Here is a 23,551-nt window from a genome sequence, read left to right as displayed (position 1 = left end):
TGGTCAGAATGTTACCCTTAATAAAATCTTGGACGAGTTTGATATTGGGTCATCTGGGGTCAAAAACTAGGTCACCAGGTCAAATCAAAGGAAAAGCTTGTTAACACTCTAGACGTCACAATTTTGACCCAATCTTAATGAAACTTCGTCAGAGTGTTATCCTCAGTATATCTTGGACGAGTTCGATATTGGGTCATCTGAGGTCAAAAACTAGGTCACCAGGTCAAATCAAAGGAAAAGCTTGTTAACACTCAAGATGCCACATTTATGACAGTATCTCCATGAAACTTGGTCAGAATGTTAATATTAGTGATCTTAAGATTCAGTTTGAATCTGGGTCATGTAGGATCAAAAACTAGGTCACTAGGTCAAATCAAAGGAAAAGCTAGTTTACACTGTAGAGGCCACATTTATGACCATATCTTAATGAAACTTGGTCAAAATGTTAATCTTGATGATCTTTAGGTCAAGTTCAAATCTGGGTCAGGTGGGGTCAAAAACTAGGTCACTAGGTCAAATCAAAGGAAAAGCCTGTTAACACTCTAGAGGCCACATTTATGACTGTATCTTCATGAAACTTAGAATGTTAAACTTGATGATCTTTAGGAAAAGTTGGAATCTGGGTCATTTTGGGTCAAAAACTAGGTCACCAGGTCAAATCAAAGGAAAAGCTAGTTAACACTTTAGAGGCCACATTTATGACCATATCTTAATGAAACTTGGTCAGAATGTTAATCTCGATGAATTTAGGTCAAGTTCAAATCTGGGTCAGGTGGGGTCAAAAACTAGGTCACTAGGTCAAATCAAAGGAAAAGCTTGTTAACACTTTAGAGGCCACATTTAAGACTTTATCTTCATGCAACTTAGTCAGAATGTTAAACTTGATGATCTTTAGGTCAGATTCAAATCCGGGCCATTTTGGGTCAAAAACTAGGTCATGGGGTCAAATCAAAGGAATAGCTAGATAACACTTTAGAGGCCACATTTATGACAATATCTTAATGAAACTTGGTCAGAATTTTAATCTTGATGATCTCTAGGTCAGTAGGTCAGGTGAGCGATACAGGGCCTTCATGGCCCTCTTGTTTGTAAAAATTAGGAATGTGTTTGCAGTTTACCTAAAACAGAGGCAAGTGTCTACTATTGAAAAATTGGAATCCTTGTTCAAAAAGGCATTTGATCAGTTTTTAATTTTTATGTCCCCGAAGGGAGGCATATTAGTTTTCAACTGTCCGTCCGTTAGTTAGTTAGTTCGTTCGTTAGTCACAACTTTAACTTTTTGCATGAAGGCACTTTACTCGCGAACCACTGCACCCATGACCTTCAAACTTCACCTGCTGATAGTACTTATTGAGTACACCACCCCTACTGACTTTGGGGTCACCAGGTCAAAGGTCATGGTCACAGGGGTCAACGTTAACTTTTTGCATGAAGGCACTTTACTCGCGAACCACTTCACCCAGGACCTTCAAACTTCACATGCTGATAGTACTTATTGAGTTCACCACCCCTACTGACTTTGGGGTCAAAGGTCATGGTCACAGGGGCCAACGTTAACTTTTTGCATGAAGGCACTTTACTCGCGAACCACTGCACCCAGGACCTTCAATCTTCACATGCTGTGGTCAAAGGTCAAGGTCACAGGGGCTTATCCACATGCTGATAGTACTTATTGAGTACACCATCCCTACTGACTTTGGGGTCACCAGGTCAAAGGTCAAGGTCACAGGGGCCAACGTTAACTTTCTGCATGAAGGCACTTTACTCGCGAAGCACTGCACTCAGGACCTTCAAACTTCACATGCTGATAGTACTTATTGAGTACACCACCCCTACTGACTTTGGGGTCACCAGATCAAAGGTCAAGGTGCTGCGGGGGCATTTGTCACCATTAGTGACAGCTCTTGTTTTACTTTAGCAAGTCTGTTAGTATCTTTGATAAAGCAGTCCCATTTTCTATCCTCTTTATGAAGGTTTTTTTAGTACTTGTGTGTACCAAAGGACCATTAATTTTGTAAAGTTTTTAAAGATTATATGTATATAATTAAAAATCAGCAGAATCTCCTAGTTGTAATTTTCAGGTAACAGGTAGTTTTTGTTTTACCTAATGTGGCTATTTTTACTATTTACAGATCGGCCTGACCCTCCATCAGGAGTTGAAATAGAAAGATGTCGCGATTCTTCCGCTGACCTTAAATGGATCAAGGGCATCGAAAACAATGCACCAGTTCAGTACTTCATTGTTCAGTACACGACCTCATTCAACCCCGACCAGTGGGTCTCGGCGAAAACTGTTGATTACTCTCAAAATACAGCTACTATTGACCTTCAGCCGTGGGCAAACTACACGTTCAGGGTGATAGCAACAAATAAAATTGGTGCAAGTTCTCCCAGTGAGAAGACGAAGAAAGTTTGCCGTACAAATCCAGCTCAACCAGATAGAAATCCACAGAACGTGAGGAATATTGGAGACACAAGAAACATGCTCAAAATTCAGTGGATTGTAAGTGTAGTTAATTTGCTGATTGGCCCAATTTGGCTGTGGAAATGTTTTAACAATTCTTTTAAAAATCTATGACCTATGTCAAGGTCGTATAGGTTTTACAACATAGATAGATTTTATAAATTTATGTCAGAGCAGATCAGTGAGTTCTTATAACCTGAGTTTAAAACTACTTTAAGACAAATTGCATTTGATAATAAAGTTAACTTGTAAAGATGGGCAGAAATTTTTTGTGTTCCAGTTTCCAAAAGCACTTTTGTAACAATTAGTGGTTTTCTATGATGAGATTATCTTCTTTCAGCCAATGAACGAGTTGGAACATAACGGACCTGGGTTTAAGTACCAGCTGACAGTGAAGGAACGAGGAAGTACACGGTCAGAAACATATAATATAGACAACTGGAGAAATGATACAATAGAGATACCAAAGAGCAAGCCGTATACGCCATACCTGGTTAAACTACAGGCCAAAAATAATGTTGGAGATGCGAAAGAAGATCCAACTGAATATACACTGTACTCTTATGAAGACAGTAAGTAGAAAATTCTGATTGGATTATAATTGGATGGGATAATATTTGCGATATTTCTTCTTTTCACATTTTTGTGAATGATGCCATGCATGAAATCAAAACACTTTTGAATGTTTATATGAATCATGTCCTTAAAACCTAAGCAATCACGATCATGAATTCTCTAAATAGAGTCTGCCAAAGAACTACCCAATCTACAATAGCTTGGTAATATTTGCTGACATCAGGCGTAATTTTAGATAATATTCTCCAACAGAGCAACGTACAAATTCAGAATTCTTATGAATATTGTAAATTTAATCATGTACAGTAAAAACAGCTGTGAAGTACTGGTCACAAAGGCAGAATCAGTTGTGTCCAGCATGATGAGGGCTAAATATCCTGTTCATCTTGTAGTTTATTGGGATGATTTTATGTGTGCAAGGTTATAAAATTATTTTGATTAAGACCAGTCTAAAAACTACAGCATCTGATTGGTTGACTCTAATCTCAAATTTGAAACTGACCAATGGCAGGGCTTCATTCTGAGACTGGTCTCCAAACTCAATTTTATAACTCAACAGCAACAAAATCATCAGTAAAATCTCAGTAAGTATGAGCAGTCAAAGTAAAGCAGTGTGCTTTTACTGGTATATATACCATAAAGTGAAAGAGAAAACCCTGCAGATTAGAAATTTATCTTAATATGAATTAAGTCGCTCAAAAACAGGACCTCTGAAAGGCAGAATGCCCTTCTTAAAGGTGAACTGAACAACTGCCTTGGTGTTTAAAATTACATTTCTTTGACTGGAAACCCCACAAAATTGAACTTACAATTTCATCCAGTGGCTGTAAAATTTAGCTGGGTTCCATTGTATTATGGAAGGTTTTAGATTTGATAATGATTTCTTTTTCAACTTGTAAATTACAGGAAGTGCACATTTTGGGAGAAAATGTTATTTATCAATGCTTTTACGCATTTTTGTTAATTATTACATTGACCCCAGTGAAGCTGTAAGGAAAAACACTGGTAAAATGTAACTAATTTTTTTGTGTGTGTTTGTTGGAATTTTTGCAAAAATGTTGCAGTTCTTGAATAATACAAAATATACATACATCTGTAACTTTTTGGATTTTACTGTGTGAATGCTGATGTTGTAAAGTTTTGTCTTTATTTTAGTACCAAAAGTGCGGCCGTCTGAAGTGGATGTTACAGATATAGGTAATACATTTGCTACGCTCACTTGGAAATGGGATTCATTATGGCAGGAAGAGCAAGGGGAGATGACTCAGATTCAGGGTCAATTGAAAGGATTCAGGGTAGGTAACTCTTTGAAAAATTAACATATGATGTCTGCTTGAGTTTAACATATTTGTTGCATGAAACAAAACGCATATAGCTATATGCATGAATTTTCAGTTTATATACATGTCACTGTAAATACATGCAGATACACTAAAAAAGATATTCCAATTTTACAAAATTGTCACAACTACATGTATTCCGTATTCCATGGGAATTTGTCATATGCCAAATATATTGAATCATTGTCAAAGTCCTAATAAAATCTTTGATATAATTTACAAAGATACTGTGAAAACATTTAATTTTGTATAAAGTCATAAAATTGGTTTTGTCAAAAATGGATATTTTGTGGGGACATGAATTTGTGGCTATCCACTTACCAATAACTAAGATAAAAAAAGAAAATTTACTTATTCTTTGGTAATAAATTTCGTGGATTTATGCATGAAAATTAGTCACCCGTGACTATTGATGTTTTTGCAGTAGCCATAACTGGTCCTTAAGATTGTCTAATTGTCTTCAGATCCAGTACGAGAACATTGAGTCTTTAGGATCATAGTATTTTTCTTTAGATCCAATAAGAATGTTTAATCCTTGTTGTTGTTGTCTTTAGATCCAGTACTGGCGTACTAACGAAAAGGTGAGCACATTCCGTGAGGTTGAAGTTCCTCTCGCGGAAGTGATGCCTAAAGATCCTCCACCATCCGGCATGATGATACCATCCTCATACCTGTTAAAGAATCTCTCACCATACAGCAATATGCAAGTTCAAATCTGTGTCATCAACAACTTTTTCGTCGGCCCACCAAGTGATGCCAAAGGATTTAATACATTTGAAGGAGGTACTTATTTTGTTTTAAATTCCCTCTTAAGTGTAGGCTTATGTTAAACACATTTTCTTGTCTGAATGTTTCACTGAAAATTTACTGACTGAACAGCGAACAGTGCAGACCATGATCAGCCTGCACGGACATGCAGGCTGATCTTGGTCTGCACTGGTCGCAAATGCGGAATCACCTGCCGACAGCAGGGTAAGGTTAAGGTTCACAACTATTTTAATTGTACTTGTGAGTCGCATTTTTCACGAATACTTATGAATATAAAGCCAATAAAGATTTTACCCAGTCAACAGTACTTACTCATTTATGCAACATTAAACACCACTGGATCAAATATTCTGTTATTAAATTATGTATGAATCAAATATTTTTCTGGTAATTAACAGATTGCTAGAATAATGAATTTAAAATCTGTTTTAATAAAATATTTGTGTTATATATATTAACAGCCAGTGTGTCCTTGATCTAACATATGCATACAACTTTTTTCAGTGCCTGGTCCTGTACCCAAGTTTGAGGCTCGGGTGAGAACTAGTAATTCCTTTGTACTGTTCTGGCAGAGACCAGACAATGAAGATCTCAATGGTATAATTACAGGTTATGACCTCGGATATCAAACAGGTAAGAAGTCTCAGTTTTGATGGAGGTAATTTGTAAACAAATGTAAAACACAGCCAGCTTGAGCATCTACTGCTGAAATAGAACAATCTGTGGCTGTGTGGTTAAGGTCATTGACTCAGAAGCACTTGCCTCTAAGTCTTACGGGTTTGGTACCATTTTTGGAGTGTAGAATTCTGTCATGTGAGGAAGTCATTTAGCTGACTTACAAAAGAGTGGCAGTTGTACCCAGGTATATACCTATGTCTGAAATAATTCTCAGAGGCACCTGGGATCTTCCTCCTCCACTAAAAGCCAGAAAGCCACAACATGACCTGAATTTTATACTTTGTGACATAAAACATAACAAAACAGAAAAAACTGAGACAGAATGATCATTTGTGTTGGGGAAAATCATTCTCAATGAAATTAAGCCATTTAACCCTTATCCTGCTAAATTTCAATAATGGACTGGTCCATCATTCATTTTGGGCAGTACCATTTATTATTCAAAGAGGTATTTACTGAAAATTTACTGACCATGATCTTGGTCTACACTGGTCGCAAAGGCAGAATCATTTGTCGCCAGCAGGCTAAAGGTTAAAAGATGGGCATCGGAAACAAAAAATATTTATACTATGACTAGAGGCTTTCCTTTATCAGTTTGTAATTACGTTTACAGTTGAGGGTCTAGAGCTCGGAGCTTTCCATGACCGTGAAGAACAGATCAATGACCCAATGGCAACACAGGCTGTACTGAGTGGTCTGTTACCAGATAGGAAATACCGAGTTCATATATTTGCCCGTACCAGATACGGCCGTGGAGAAGGCGTTTTTATAGAAGTGTCGACAACAAGCAAAGCAGGTAAAGATGTGTTTGGTCTTTATTTATCCTGTTTCTATTTAATGTCTGTCTTACACTTAGAAATCATGAATATTTGTGTGAGACTAATTTTCATGGATTTTATGACAGAGTCACTCAGTGAAATTTTATCCGAGAGAACGAGTAAATTCCTGTTTTGATATTATATTCATAATTTGAAATCCAGGAATTTATGCCCACAGGAAATAGCTGTTTCAACCAAGCCATGAAATTTTGTGCCTACAAAATTAAATGATTTCGCAGGAAGTGGTAAAATTTGATTAGTGGATTTTTGTGAATAAAAATGTTTGCGATTTAAAATGAAGACAGATTCAAATTAATGTCAAATACTAATGTGAAATATGATCAGTTACATGAAATTATTTTCTTACATGTTGATAAAAGGGGTTAAATCATGTTATCACTTTGGTAAATATTGATAAAATGTTAAAACAAAGGAAGTACCTTATAAAAAATGACGTCTCAGCTGATCATTAAGTTATAATTTTTCATATTAACCAGTTTATTTGTTTAATATGTATTTTAGCTGTACATTGTATATTTTTGATTATTGTTCCATATTTTCAGCCCTCGGCTCACCTGTGTTTGATGTTAAGGATATAATGGAGACGTCAATCAATGTGACATGGGCACCAGGAGCTAGCACTGGAGCACATGTGGTGTATTACGTAGAATTCAGAAAGGATGGTATGCTTGAACGACTTCTGTTTTTCGCTTTTAATTAGCTTGTACATAAACTTAAAACCTTGTGTTGAAACATTTGTTTTTCAGTGGACTAAAATATTGCTGAGTCATCAAAATTAACTAGTACTGTCAATGATGTTATATTGGCTTTGAAGAGTGACAGGGTATAGAGAATTGCAACATAAATATTTTGTATGGGCTACCAGTACATTTATATAAATTTCAAACTTTATACTTTTATGTTGCCAACCAGGTTTACTTAGAAGTAAGAGCACAAAAATACGAAGTGATAGGTTTTGAAGTTGATCTCCGAAATAGATGCATAATTCTTTTAACAGAAAATATTTTATGTTGTTTGTCCTTCACTTAAGGTAATTTTGCATTTTTGTTTATTTAAGTAAAAACTAGGCCCAGTGAAAGCTGAGATTTAATTTACTTAATGGGAAAAATGGATAGCTTATGAGAAGATTAAGCCTCACTTTATTGGACAAATTTGAGACTTTGAAAAATATTTTGGTCATGTGACAGTAACAACTATTGGAGTATGATCTTTGACTTGAATTCTCTTCAATTTATAGGTGCTGCCGACTGGCAGAGGTCCAATGATGAGGTGATGAGAAACTACAAAAACCTCAATAATCTTGAGAAAGGAACTTACTATGAAATACGAGTGGTGGCCTTCGATGGGTACAACCGTGCTGCTAGTGAGAGTCAGGTTGTCGGAACTGTTGGCTTTGGTAAGAAAATAATATTGCTTGATTTCTTCACAATTATAGATTACTGAGTGCATAATTATGTCTCCCCCAGGAGACATATTGTTTTTGCCCTGTCCGTCCGTCCGTCCGTCCGTCACACTTCATTTCCGAGCAATAACTGGAGAACCATTTGACCTAGAACCTTCAAACTTCATAGGGTTGTAGGGCTGCTGGAGTAGACGACCCCTATTGTTTTTGGGGTCACTCCGTCAAAGGTCAAGGTCACAGGGGCCTGAACATTGAAAACCATTTCCGATCAATAACTAGAGAACCACTTGACCCAGAATGTTGAAACTTCATAGGATGATTGATCATGAAGAGTAGATGACCCCTATTGATTTTGGGGTCACTCCGTCAAAGGTCAAGGTCACAGGGGCCTGAACATTGAAAACCATTTCCGATCAATAACTAGAGAACCACTTGACCCAGAATGATGAAACTTCATAGGATGATTGGTCATGAAGAGTAGATGACCCCTATTGATTTTGGGGGTCACTCCGTCAAAGGTCAAGGTCACAGGGGCCTGAACATTGAAAACCATTTCCGATCAATAACTAGAGAACCACTTGACCCAGAATGTTGAAACTTCATAGGATGATTGGTCATGAAGAGTAGATGACCCCTATTGATTTTGGGGTCACTCCGTCAAAGGTCAAGGTCACAGGGGCCTGAACATTGAAAACCATTTCTGATCAATAACTAGAGAACCACTTGACCCAGAATGTTGAAACTTCATAGGATGATTGTACATGCAAAGTAGATGACCCCTATCGATTTTGGGGTCACTCCATTAAAGGTCAAGGTCACAGGGGCCTGAACATTGAAAACCATTTCCGGTCAGTAACTTGAGAACCACTTGACCCAGAATGTTGAAACTTAATAGGATGATTGGTCATAAAGAGTAGATGACCCCTAACGATTTTGGGGTCACTCTGTGAAAGGTCAAGGTCACAGGGGCCCACACATTGAAAACCATTTCCGGTCAGTAACTTGAGAACCACTTGACCCAGAATGATGAAACTTCGTAGGATGATTGGTCATGCAGAGTAGATGAACCCTAACGATTTTAGGGTCACTCTGTTAAAGGTCAAGGCCATAGGGGCCTGAACATGGAAAACCATTTCCAATCAATAACTTGAGAACCTCTCGACCCAGAATGTTGAAACTTCATAGGATGATTGTTCATGCAGAGTAAATGACCCTTATTGTTTTTTGGGTCACTCCGTTAAAGGTCAAGGTCACAGGGGCCTGAACATTGATAACCAGTTCCGATCAATAACTTGAGAACCACTTGACCCAGAATGTTGAAACTTCATAGGATGATTGAACATGCAGAGTAGATGACCCTTATTGATTTTGGGGTCAGTCTATTAAAGGTCAAGGTCACAGTGGCCTGTTCATGTAAAATCATTTTTTGGAAATAACTTGAGAACCACTTGACCTACAATGTTGAAACTTAATAGGATGATTGGACATGCAGAGTACATGACCCCTATTTATTTTGAGGTCACTTGATCAAAGGTCAGGGTCACAGGAGCCTGAACAATGACTTGAGAACCACTAGGCCACGAGTGTTGAAATTTAGCGGGATGACTGGACATGCCAAGTAGATGATCCCTATTGCAGCCAACCATCAGTGTCTCTTTGACTTTCGCTCCTGACCCCTATTGACTTCTTGCCTATAGGACTTTGCATTGGGGGAGACATGCGCTTTTTTACAAAAGCATTTTCTAGTTAGAAATTAGAATAAATAAGTAGCCATTCAAAGCTTATGAATCATATACTGACATAGATAGTGAAATGGATTCATCAGTTTGTGAAATACTGTATAACCAATAATATTCATGGAGACAGCTTTTCACGGAATTTTAATATGGTTGGGCTACAATCTGCAAAGTTTAATTCAAAAGAATACTCAAAACTCACCCTTACAGAAGTGTTAGTTTGAAATCAAGAATTCTTGTCCCCAGTAAAAAATAGCCATTATTTCTGAAAACACTAAATTTTATACCCACATATTTAGATGATTCCATAGTCCAATTCAGCAGAGGCTTATGTTCTCCATGACAATTTGATAATAGACATTGTGTTAATATGCTCGCCCTTTGAATCATGTATAGAAGTAGGCAGTTATTTGCGGAATAAGGTTAGTGCTGGTACAGAATCTAGGAGCACTGGTTAAGTTAACTGCAAGCTGTTGCATAACTGAAATTCTGTTGAAAAACAGGGTGAAACATAAAAAAAACACAAACAAACACTAGGTGACACAGTAATATTTTTGTTTATGTGACTGTTCAGCTTTAACAAAAAAGGTGAAAACTGCATTTGGTCGTATTCAAGACTGGATAAGAATATATTAATTGCATGGAGTTTAGTACAGTGCTCCCTCTCTATAACAACACCCTTTGGGAGACGGAAAATTTTATTGTTGTCCGGAGGGAGTTGTTGTAGAGAGGTAAAATAAAGAACAATTAGCATATTTTGGAGTCAGTAGCAAGTGTTGTTGCAAGGAGGGAATTGTTGTTCAAGGGGTCGCTGTAGAGAGGGAGCACTGTATTGTGCTTTTTTGGTATGTAAATTTCTCTAGTATGATTTTAGCAGCAGTAAAGGCCATGGGAGCTTGCTAAGGATGGGTCATCAGCATAATGTTATCGGATAAGTATATATTGGAAGTGTTGTATTGACAAGATGTACAATGTCATATTCAAAGGGAGGTTTTAAAATGTAAATTTCTCCTTTAATTACAGCTGCAGCAAGGGCAGTGGCCGCAAACTATGGTTGGTTCATTGGCATGTTGATATCGGGTTTGATATTCATCGGAATTGTTATATTTATATACTTCATACACAGACGTAGGAAGGATGTAGAGGAAATACCTAAAACAAGAAAAGGAGGTAAAAAATGATTGGATGATAATGTTTTCTAGTGTTTAACATATGCTTTCAGAATTTTAAACATAGATAGAATAAAATTAAGCATTTTGACTAGCAGATAACTGTTCAAGTCTTTATTGACTGGTATTTTAAGGTCAAATTCTTGAAAAAGCGGTGGAAAAGATTTTATTATAAACTCAAAAAAAATTTAGATGGAATGTAAGGCATTTTAATTAGCACTTAATGCATTGTATATGCACATGGTATCATGAGAGACAATGGGAAGAAAAGCTTGCTTAACCTTTAGATTGAGATATTGCTTTCATATTTTGCATACTTGTTTACCATCATGACCCCAGTCTGTAAAAAGGAGAAGGCAACTCTATCAAGCATTTTGACTGAATTTTGGCCCCTTTTCGACTTAAAATATGCTTATTGTAATGTTAAAGTTTTACTAATAGCTTATATTATAATATTAAGCACTGAGAATAGTCGAGCGTGCTGACCACTGACAGCTCTTGTTTTTATCAAAAGAAATATATATATATCTTTTTTGACTTTACTTTATACAGCTGTTATCAAAGACAATGCACCGATGCGAAGGGACGATGACTTCGATAGGGACTCAAGGGGACAGTATAATGACTATTACAAAGATGACAGGTATTGACTGGCATTCTTATTTAGACAATGTCCATGACAAAATGTCAAGTACTGTAGATTGCATAATATAGGCGATGGTTTATTTTTTGCAAGTTTTAACAAAAAGTGTAATCTGCAAAATTTCAAAACTGTCTTGAATATTTAGTGTGTTATTTGAAATTGTTACCACATTGTAGGAGTGAAATTCATTTCTTGCAGACTTGAATAATACTGCTGAAATATAAACCTGAAATAATATTTAAGCCCTGCAAAAATATCCAATCTATGGTATATGGCGTCATACATTGAAAGCTTAATGTTTTAGTTCAGTGATTTAGGGGAGTTTTGAGTATGGCCCATGTATAGATACTGGTTGAAAGATGTATGATCTTATAATTATACCATAGTTGATATTGTTTACTAATACATTCTAACTGAAGGATTTAAAACAATCTTTACATGCATAAATTTACTACTAACAATGTTTTCAGAAGTACATTTTTGTACTTTGTGAATTAATTTATTTCAATATTCGTAATATATATTCAAATATCACCTGATTCAAGGTCCTGTATCCTAATTTTTCATCCATAAAATCTTGGCATTATACAGTCTTGCATTCTATTTTTGTTTTTTTTTTAAAGTTCTTCAGATCACTTCTGAATGTTGAGGGAAGCAATATTTATTATTCTGTTTTGACCAATAATATATAACTTGAAATGCCAGATACGAATTTCAAAGGTTAAACTACAAAAATGATTCTTGATGTCAAATGTTGACCTTAAGATTTACACGTTTTGGGGTTGTTTGATTTATGCGGTGAATCATTTCAAAAATTGATAAAAAAAAATTCTCATCATCTTAAGCTGAGAAACTTACAATAATTAGCAAGTGACCAGTTAGCATAGAAAATGTGTTAACACACCAGAGCACAAAATGCTCAAGGTGAGCTGGTATGACCACTCGCTGTCCCTCCTATGTAATTCTGCATCCATCAGTCCTCACTTTTCTTCAAACAAGTCTTCTCTGAAACCATTATGGTGGAAGCTGATGAAACTTGGCCAGGATGCTCTTTAGATGGTCCTCTTTCAAAGGAGTTCAGTTTCTGCTAGCCCATGATACAATTGTCCCTCAACCAAATTTGACCAAATTATTCTGATTTGTGAATAAAACATATCCGCCAAAGTTAAAGATATAAAATCTTCATATGCCATGTAAACCACTGGTCTGATATTTGAAATAATTTCATAGAAACCACATGAGCCTGATCAAACTTCTTAAAAGCGATTTCGATTTGTCAGAAATGTATCAGCCAGGGGTAGGTGTAGCTTTCTTTATCTGGCTTTAGATATGGGAAACATTGAAAATCTTCCCTAAACTGTGAAACTCTAGTGTAGAGCGATATAAGGTCATTATAGTCCTCTTGTTAAAAGATATTCCACCCTTCCAAGTGTCACATTTACAGCCCTAAGAAAAATTTTAATTGTTGAACAATGACACCAGGCTTATGCTTTCTCGTCTGTTTCTTTAGAAACTATATTTACTTAGTTTTTAGTGGAGCACATAGTGATATAAAGGTCTAGATTTGTTTGTGCTTCTTTTATTTTGAGTTGGTGTAAGGCATGGGAATGTAATTTTTTTATACTTTTTTCAAATAACTTGTAAAAAATAACTTATATCAGACTTAATTGTTTGCTGTATAGTAGCATATAGTTTATAAAAATCTTTCACTGGTTGAAGGTGCGGATGGAAATATCTGGCTTGAGGATAACTGTTTAGGCAGTAATGAGGCTCTGCCAAGTTACCGCAAAAGAGTTACCCTAGAGCCAGATATTTCCATCCTCACCTTCATCTAGTGATGGATTCTTTTTCTTGCATACCATTTTCTTTAATTAATAGAAGAAAGAAATAAATAAATGATTTTCTTTTAAGCACTATGTTATTATAGTAGCATATGAATTTACACAATCATTCAGAATTTCAGCGCGTGAATCATCTTACACCTCGAGATGTAAGATGAGTTTTTTCCAGCACCGGCAAAAATGGGGAAAAAACCTGTCTGGCATGCAAGAAAGTAACTTGCTATTATTCCATCAGCACATGATACTGTAAACCAAGAATTATTTGTTATTGTTTTGTTTATACGATTATTCATAAATGCGTATCAGTATAGCATAGTTTTAAGATCACAATTCTGTAAAAATTTAATTCCCAGTGGTTTATAATTCAAATTGGGGCTTTGGAAATGCTAGGATTTGATTTCCGGTCAGTTATAGAATAAAGTCCATTCTGAAGAAAAATTTCATGGAAAAAAATGCTAGTACTGCAGCAATGTAATGTCAAAAATCAAAGAACTGAATGACTTGTCAAAAATACAGATGCTTTGCTATGTATCGTTCAGTGGCTGTGTGCCTGTTATTCTGAATTATTATCATGGTTTATTTAAATACGTAATTTGTCATAGTATTGAACTAATGATATGTACTTGTAACAATTTCTCTTTTACCGTACATCCTTTATGATCAGAGAAAGGTTAAAACTGCAGTTAAATTGGCATTGAAATAGAAATAGGTAGATGATAGACTGTTCAAATTTTAGCCAAAAATAGCAAATTTTGGAAGCTGTCACACAAACTTAAGATGTCAGTAGTATTTTATTCTTCAGGTTTTGTATTTCAAACACTTTAGTAATTAGTGATTTTATCCTTGCCATGCCAGTTTATAGAAAGACTTCCTTCCTTGACTCATCCTTATGGGGGAGAGGGGCGGGAACCAGAAACTGTTTAGAATTTTTTTAATGTAAAGTTTTGTCTTTTACCTTTAAAGTTATATTATGCCCATATTTCAAATTAAAAAAAACCGTTTGTTGTGCAGATCTATATCAGAATCAGATCACATATTGGTTTTTATAAACAGCATTGTGTTTTAGGTTAAAATAGTACTCCCTTACTAAGTGTATAGCTAGCCATGTTGCCTCAGTGTCAATTTGTACCACAACTGAAAAAAAACTGGCAACTGTTTTGTTTTAAGTAATGGATAATGGGTACTACTTGACATTTAACTGTAGAACACAATTCTACAAACACAGTTTTGTTTAGCCAAGTTAAATACATTTGATAAGGATTTTCTACTTTTGAATTCAGTTTCTAATGATTAACCCTCACCATGCTGGACACAACTTATTCTGACTTTGCGACAATTGCAGATCAAGATCAGCCTGCACATTTGTGCAGTCTGATCATGATCTGCACTGTTCCCCATTCAGTCAGTATCTTTTTGGTTTGCACCCCTTTTAACAGTTAATGGTACTGTCCAAATTGAAAGATGGATAAGTTCATTATAGAAATTTAGCAGGGTAAGGGTTAAATATTATCATGACTGATGAGCATAATAAATCTTTAAAGTTTACATAACATTTCTAACTGGGCTATAACTTTCTACTTGTTGCATGTATGTACATTTCAGAAAAAGATATAGAAATGAACGGTAAGACGTGATAAATCACCCTGAAATCAGATAAAACATATCTATATAGTCTATGTTTTCTTCTAAACTAAAGTTTATATCATATGATATACTACACAAAAATCGTAAGAATGAATCAATGAATATTCTGTTATTTTGTACTTGCCTGTTGAAGTAGTGGGATATGTTTTCGTGACATATAAAGATTTCTTGATGTAATATTGTATGGGAAGATGAGGGTATCTGATTTATTCAAGGGGTGTGTGTAATACCTATGCAGTATGCTGTTCATTTAGAGCACTTGAGTTCCCACTACCCTGATGGTAAATGGAGTTACTGTAGTGTATAAAAATAACCACTATAGATCAAAGTCTGTTGAAAAGCATGGTATAGCATTAAGTGAGTCAAGTTGATTTTTATAAACTGCCTACTTTTCCATACTGTGCTCTCAAAACAATGTGCAGTTACATCAGATTTGCAGGTTAAGAAGTTTTAAAGCCAACAAAGACCGTTCGCCTTGTGGATGTGTTGGATTTTTCAGAAATGCAAAGATACTGGTCAGAAACCAGTAGCGCAAGAGTGAAATCATTAACATTCATGGGGGAAGAGTTTTTTGTGGATTTTATGGCTGTGCCCATCAGTGAAATTCAATCCCAGCAAAAAGAAGAAAGTTCCATAAACTTAGAAATCCACAAATATAAGCCCCCATGAAATAACCATTTTTTGCAAAAGCTGCAAAAAAATTTGCCATCACTATTAAAATGATTTCACAGTGCAGTCTGATCATGATCTGCACTGTTCGCTATTCAGCCAGTATCTCTTTGGTAAGCACACCTTTTTAAACAGTTAATGGTACTGTCCAAATTGGAAGATGGACATGTTCATTATAGAAATTTAGCAGGGTAAGTGTCTAATAATGGGGCAAATGATATCCTACTACTTGCAGATGTATCTATGATAACACTATTGAATATACAGTCGAACTTCGTTCAAATGAACCCGGTTAATTTGAACATCACGCTTCACTCAAACTCATTGTCAGGTCAGTGCAAAATCTCTAAATTATGTATATTGTTCGATGGCACAAACAAACTTTGTCAGTCCCATCGAGTTCTAGAGAACAAAGTTCGACTGTACAATATATAATTCCAGAGAAAAATATCAAAAATACAAAAAAAGCTGGTTGAATTCCTTCTTAACTCTATAACTTGCAGAGAACATAGACTATTTAAGAAAAACAAGCAGCATTCCATGGTCTTAAGTTTCAGTATTGAAATTTTCACAAAGGGCAGGCTAGACAAAGATTTAAGTATGCGAACTTTATTGTTTGAAACATTTCTGTAGTGTGAATTTTGTGTTGCTATAAATGTAAATATTTAAAGTTCTGTCACATGTTGAAATAATTTGTTATTAAAGGCCTTTTTTTTTCGCTTACGGCTTCATATTATCTTCAGAGAATTAATTGGAAAGGAAATTTGGTCTTTTTAAATTGATACGAGATTGCATTTCTAGATCTTTTTCTTTTCATATTTGTGTATAAACTTTCTTGCTTTTGTATTGTTGATGGTGTATATATAAAGGTTTTACTGCTAGTTATCAAAATATCTGCTTTAGTAGAGATAGATACGCCAAAATGCATGACAATAGATATATAAATTGCAATCGAGTAAGCAGAATAAGGCTTGATATATTGTTTAACATTTTATTCTGAAGTTTGAAATTTTGTGTTAACACATATGCTGATATTTATCTTAGTCTGGTGATGCCATTGTCATAAAATTAACTGTGTAAAAGACTATGACATTTTTTTGAAAGAGTATTGATTAGGTAACAGCCGTGCAGTATTTTTTTTGTCTAGCCTGTCCTTTTTAAACATGCTTAGCTTTCTGGTTTGAATTTCTTCTTTAACAGTGCCGTCTACTAACGTCTTTATAGTTTGTACTCGGAACACACCAGACTTAGATAAATCTTATTACACACTTTTCTTTACTAGTATAATTAATCTATTACTACTTCATATAATTGTTTTGACATAAGTTATAGTTAAGTAATTTTGAAATGAACCAAAAATGCTGATGTAAGCATTAGTCTAGAGACAAAGGTAACCATGGTTCGCTGGACCATCTTGGAACTTAGTTTGAACTGCCTGCATGTGTTACTGATGTATCAGATACAAAGATACATCCTGCGGGCTTGTGAGATGTGCAAAATAATTTATGCAAAGGCTTTTTGATATGCGCATATGTAACTTTTAGATGTTCCCTTTTTAAAAGTGTATTTAATAATTTCCACATTTCATATTACACATTACCTTAGTGTGTTCAGATCATTTACTCATCAAATAAATACACATGGTCATTTTAAGGAAATAATGTCAGTTATGCAAATAGTTGAAGTGAATCAGAGCTCATTGCAAATCTCTAGACAGGTGCTGATATTCCATTGTACTGTACTCATTCACATATCATTTCTTCAAAGCTTGAATTCTTTCTGCCATTGTACATTTATCACCCATGAATGTAGTTATACAAAGCATGTTTAGACAGACCAGACAAAAATATTCTTTGACAGAATCCTCGTACAGAATTTTCTCATACTTTTGGAAAGACACAGGGCATAACATTTTAAGTAGACTTATGAAACAGTTTTAAATAGACTGAAACATTTTAAGTAGACTTATGAAACAGTTTTACATAGACTGAAACATTTTAAATAGACTTATGAAACAGTTTTACATAGACTGAAACATTTTAAGTAGATTGTGAAACAGTTTTAAATAGACTGAAACATTTTAAATAGACTTATGAAACAGTTTTACATAGACTGAAACATTTTAAGTAGATTGTGAAACAGTTTTAAATAGACTGAAACATTTTAAATAGACTTGTGAAACAGTTTTAAATAGACTGAAACATTTTAAGAAGACTTACATTTTAAGTAGACTTATGAAACAGTTTTAAATAGACTGAAACATTTTAAGTAGATTGTGAAACAGTTTTAAATAGACTGAAACATTTTAAATAGACTTATGAAACGGTTTTAAATAGACTGAAATATTTTAAGTAGACTAAGTCTTATGAAATATTTAAGTTAAGACAATTAAACATTAATTATGTAGACTTACAAAATATTTCATGTAGAGTAATGAAACATTTTAAGACAGTAGAAACATTGTATCATCATAGTAGACTTACTAAAAACTTTTTAGGTAGGTCTAGGAAATGTGTTAAGTAATTAGGCTATGAAAAATTTTAAATAGACTTCTGAAACATTTTGTGAAAATTCATTAGACTTACAAAACATTTAAAGTTAAATTACAAAACATTTTTAAGACTTATGACACATTTTATGTAGACTATAATGAAACCTCTAATGAAGTTAGAAAATACTAGGAGAAATTGTGTTATTTGTTTTCAAAGTATATCTAATTTTTGTTGGAGGGGTTTTGTGCTTGCTACAAAATTCATGGCTGGTGCTAAGAGGTTAAGTGCTCATAGTAGGGATTTTTAACAAAGGAATTGGATAATTGGCCGTTAGCGACATATAAAATTCTTGAAAGGAAATACAGCCAGGTCTCCTGTCAGAGTAAAAAGAAACTATTAACACTAGATTTAATAAACTGTTTTGTATAACATCACCAGATTTTAGTATTTATTCCATTGATATACTGTGAAATTATTATTATTCGCAGGGACTAATTTTCGGGGTTTCGGGGGTCTCCACAAAATAAAGTTCAGCAACAAGTAAAATCCCCATGCATTTCGTGTTGAAACATTGGAATGCACATGTGACCCAATGAAATAGCATGAAACAGCTGCAGTTTTTGCTAAAACCATGAAATTTCTTGCCCACGATAGATAAATGATTTCACAGTAATTGAGGTGTAGTGAAATAAAAAGGTGTTAAAGCATTGTAGTGTCTGTCTTGATGCTGTTGAAATTGATGGTGTGGCTTAAGTAGGAATCTGAGATATCCATAATATTATGTTCTGTGATTAAAATTACTGAACAAAGTGCACACTTAGTTATGATATGACTTGTTAATTACTTTATCACATGGTAGGGCATTGATTGACATCAAAAGTCATTTCTTGATCCACATGTCCATTTCAGGACCAAAAGCTGATCAAACTATTAACATTATGGTTAAACATCTATGTGGTAGTCAAACTAGCAAAACAAGGAAACTTTATAGTTAATAAATGGGATTTGAAACACATAACAACATTTTACTTATTATTACTTTATTATCATGTTTTTCAGCTACGAGGATTACGAAAGAGAGAAATACGATTCACGTGATGAGCCGGTGGCAAGAGGAATTTCTAATCATGACTACGATGAGAAACATGGCGGTTACCATGACGACCATGACCGTGATGATTATAATAGGGACTCTTACAAGGACGATTATAGGGATTCGTATAGAGATGATTATGACCGGGATTCATATAGGGACGATTATGATAGGGATTCATACAGGGACGATTACGATGATAGGGACCGTCATTATGATGATGATGATTATGATAGAGACTACAAACGTGAGAAAGACGGGTAAGTTTTATTTTCTGTTAGTTAGCATAAAAACAGTTGGGTCAGTCTTCAGTCATTCAGTCTCACATAATCTTAACCGCCAATGTAATACAATATTACTAGTATCCCGGAGTTTAGGCATTGTAACAGTTGAACCTGCGTTAGCAGCCCCCAGTTTTAAGCAACCTCTTGCCTAAAGCAGTCATATTAAATCAACTTAAGTTTGTTATTGGTTGGCTGTTTAAGGCAGGTTTGACTGACAGATATGTAAATCCTGGTAATATATATATATATATATATATGTATGAGACTTACTGTCCTGAATTATGTTGTGATGCCCATCAGGTTTCTCAAGTGTCGTTTCCGTGGATATACAATAACATATAATTAAAAAGTTTGATGTACTTTGTTTGTTTTTCTAAAGTTTCTCTGTGTCATGTTCTGTAGTTGCAGTGACACAAGTCGTGTATCTGGTATTATGTCCAAAGATTTTGATGTACATGTAACAAAAATAGTAAGCTGTAAATCAACACGATTGATATAGTATCTCTAAGATGTGACTGTCGTGGTATAATATCCATGAGTTATGATGTCACGATATTTAGTTGATATTTTGAGCACTAATAATGGTGTAATGTTTCAGATATGACGACTATGATGAAGATCGAGAACCTCCGCGGTATGACCGAGCCCCAAAGTACGATCGGGAAATGAGCGACGATCGGAACAGAGTGAGCATAGATGGCGAGAAGGAGTATCAAAGCGAACCCTCCAAGTTTGACGACGAAGGCGCACCGATTGAAAAGCCGGCGTCTACATTCGTGTAATAAACTGTGTATATAGCAGCATTCAGTTTAATGGAACTTAGTCAGTGACATATGCATTGAAATACTGACATTTCAATCTGTAAAATATTTTTTTGTAAAATTCCCATTCTGTTCAAAATAATAGGGAAATAATTTCAGGTAATATATTATGAAATCATTTTCTTTATAGATACCTGCTCAACTGTTTGTCAGATGATAAATATCTTTGCAACTTACTAACTTGAACTCAAAATCTAGACTTTTTTAAAATAAATATTTCGATACATAATAATTTTATATGAATGTTTCTTTAAACCAGCCATACTGAGTGGTTTAATGTAATTTAAACATAAATAATATCATAAATGACCTAATAATAATAATACATTATCATGAATATGCTGAATAGTATTACAATTTTGCATATTTGTTACGCAGTTATTTTGCTTAACCAATCAGATTTATTGTTGGAAACATAGTAGTACTGCCTTAAATATATAGAACATTTTATGATTTAGGTTGACCATGGTCATCAGATTAATTATTAAAAAGCTATTCATGTCTGCTATATATAGTTCATATCATAATTAGGGGTTGAAATTTCAGATTCATTATTGAATAATATATAAATATCATATGGCAGCGTGTGTGACATTGATATTGTCAACCCGAGGGCAGAATGTCACCCGAGGCGAAAGCCGAGTGGTGACATTCTGTTTCGAGGGTTGACAATATCAATGTCGCACACGCTGTCATATGATATTTATTTTATTATACCGAACAAAATTAAGCACATAAAAAAGTTTTTAAAAAGTTTTTAATTCATTTAATACAACAGTTTCATCTTTAGCGCGGTAACCACCTGTGTACACATTGAATAGTGACGTCATTACAATATGACATTGTGTACAAGGGAGGTAATCATTTGACCAAAAAAATGAAGCAGTTATTTGCCCTTATATGACATTCAAAATATCAGCGCGGTCACATGACCTGACAGTCACTTTTGCTAGGTCACGTGTCAAAAATGTTGAAAATGTTTCTGATAGTCAAAATATCTCTTTTTCGGGTAATGGGATTTTACCATTGTAGACAAAAGTGAGGTATAATAATTTATAATGTCTGGTGTATTTAGTACATATCATATTTCAGGTAAACCAAACAGGTTTATGAATTATTATGCTATTTTTATACATATCACCATAGCATTTTGCTGCTCAAAAGCAATTGTACATTTTGTAAATATTTGTATGTTTGATATGTTAAGAGTGTATGACATTACAATCTACAACTGCATTTTATAAAATGCCTTTCTTGAAAGCCTGAATACGTATTTTAGATCTGTGAACATTTACACAATACTACTGCAATACTTCCATTTTATCACAAAATTCCAGTTTTCATTTTATTCCAGATTAAAAATATTTAAAAAAAACCCAACAAGTTTTGTAAAAAAGCAAATACTTTCATGTAATCTTTAAAGACCTTTAAAGGGGCATACATCTAGATTAATGGCTAATTCTTCTTAAATGTGGAAAACTCTTTGAATTGTTAATAACTTGAAATGAGAAGTATAACTGAAGTAACTTAGTGAGTTCAAGGCAATATTTATTTATTTAAAAACTCTGTTGTAATTCGTAAAATAAGGAGAAAATTCTCAAAAATGCAAGTCACACATTGAAACATTTGATGTCATCGAAAAATAGAGAGAGTTTAGTTGTCCTTTATATCATAATTTCCATAATATTGATTAGTTTTTGATAATTTATAGACATCGCAATCTGTTTTTAAAAAAAATGACTTTGTGTTCTTTTTGAGGTATGCCCCTTTAAAGAAAAAGCATTTTTTGAAGAAATTTTTGTGGGTATTTATAATTATTTGATTTCAGTCATGCAGTTTTTTTTTTCGAATATAGTGCTACAATTGATCAATAATGTACATAGAGCATGATTTGTAAAGATTAGACAGTTTTAGTTTTTCATGGGATATATATTTTTACTCACAGACCATGCAGACTGGTGTTTCAGAAAACAATTGTACTGAATTAAGCATATCTGTAGTTAATACATTCCATTTTACACAATAATCATTTGTATTTTATAGCATATTTTTTTCTAATAAAAATATTTGTACCAATTTAGCCTGTAGTTATTCTTTATCCTTATGGGGGATTGGCAGTTCTACATTATGTGCCGCACTTTAGGAGCACCTTAGGACTTCCTCAAGCATCAAATAAGCTGGAAAAGTTGTCATAAGATGTCAATTATGTTGGTGTGACTCTAAATAAAAGCAACAAAAATAAAACAATTGTTGACAGAATGCTAAATCACTGGTTTCTATTCTATACTTCTGCGGTCATTTGCATTAAATCGTTTTAACTGTGTTCTTTAATCGGAACCAATAGATCAATAAATGCCACTTGATGGAGATAAATCACCAGATTATATATTTCCCCACCCCTTGCCCACAAATTAGATCTATAGGGAGATAGTAGATCACAGGGTTGTGAGTTCAATCCTCAGGCAATGCATGTGTTCTCTGTACCGATTTGATAACAGACATTGGGTCCCAAGTCTCTTCGGCCTACATATGGAGAAATTGGCACTTAACAGCTGAAAACAGGTTAGTATACTGGAATAGAAACCAGGAACACTGGTTAGATTTAACGCCCGCTGTTATATAACAGAAATGGAGCTAAAACCAAAACAAAGAGAAATCTGTTGTTAGATTCAGTTCTAGTGTTGTGTGATAAATCGCATTATTCATTAACACAGTCCCTTTGGATTAATCGCCACTAGATTCAATTTATTTTAAATCTTATCGATCACAAAGTTCCGGGAAATATGAAAGAAGTGACTCGCACTTTGAGTGTTTCAATCATTATTTGATCCTGATGAGCACTGCATACGATGCAGTGATCTCAAAAAGTGACAAAAATCTCCTTCCGCCTCTAGACTGTACAGAAGTGTTTGAATAAACGGCGAAAATCTCAGCTAACTGAACACTTGTGCTGAGAAACGGACACAATAGTGCTCCAGGTGCACCCATTGTTTTCATTTATATCGGTATATAACGGGTAGAAATCCCTTTAAATCATACAAGACAGGAAATGTGTAATTTCGTCCCTATTTCTCCACTTGTTCTGCGTAAAA

At 34.6% G+C, this 23,551-nt stretch overlaps 1 protein-coding gene across 4 annotated transcripts in view; it reads left to right on the top strand.

The window, feature by feature from the left end:
- The window catches only part of LOC123529772 (neuroglian-like), a 47,838-nt gene extending 25,303 nt beyond the window's left edge, over positions 1-22,535 (top strand). For 3 of the 4 annotated variants that reach the window (XM_045310290.2, XM_045310288.2, XM_045310291.2), the window contains exons 14-26: positions 2,133-2,503; positions 2,805-3,036; positions 4,196-4,335; positions 4,935-5,163; positions 5,653-5,781; positions 6,440-6,622; positions 7,208-7,327; positions 7,903-8,061; positions 10,827-10,973; positions 11,525-11,615; positions 15,059-15,079; positions 19,321-19,614; positions 20,237-22,535. In XM_045310290.2, the coding sequence (XP_045166225.2) occupies positions 2,133-2,503; positions 2,805-3,036; positions 4,196-4,335; positions 4,935-5,163; positions 5,653-5,781; positions 6,440-6,622; positions 7,208-7,327; positions 7,903-8,061; positions 10,827-10,973; positions 11,525-11,615; positions 15,059-15,079; positions 19,321-19,614; positions 20,237-20,420 (2,300 nt within the window). In that variant the 3' untranslated portion in view covers positions 20,421-22,535. The remainder of the gene's footprint in view (positions 1-2,132; positions 2,504-2,804; positions 3,037-4,195; positions 4,336-4,934; positions 5,164-5,652; positions 5,782-6,439; positions 6,623-7,207; positions 7,328-7,902; positions 8,062-10,826; positions 10,974-11,524; positions 11,616-15,058; positions 15,080-19,320; positions 19,615-20,236) is intronic. The other variant, XM_045310292.2, reaches the window with a different exon arrangement.
- Positions 22,536-23,551: the final 1,016 nt, after the last annotated feature.

The sequence above is a fragment of the Mercenaria mercenaria genome, chromosome 13, assembly GCF_021730395.1.
Source record: "Mercenaria mercenaria strain notata chromosome 13, MADL_Memer_1, whole genome shotgun sequence".
NCBI classification, from domain to species: domain Eukaryota; kingdom Metazoa; phylum Mollusca; class Bivalvia; order Venerida; family Veneridae; genus Mercenaria; species Mercenaria mercenaria.
This window is presented reverse-complemented; position numbering and strand designations above follow the sequence as displayed.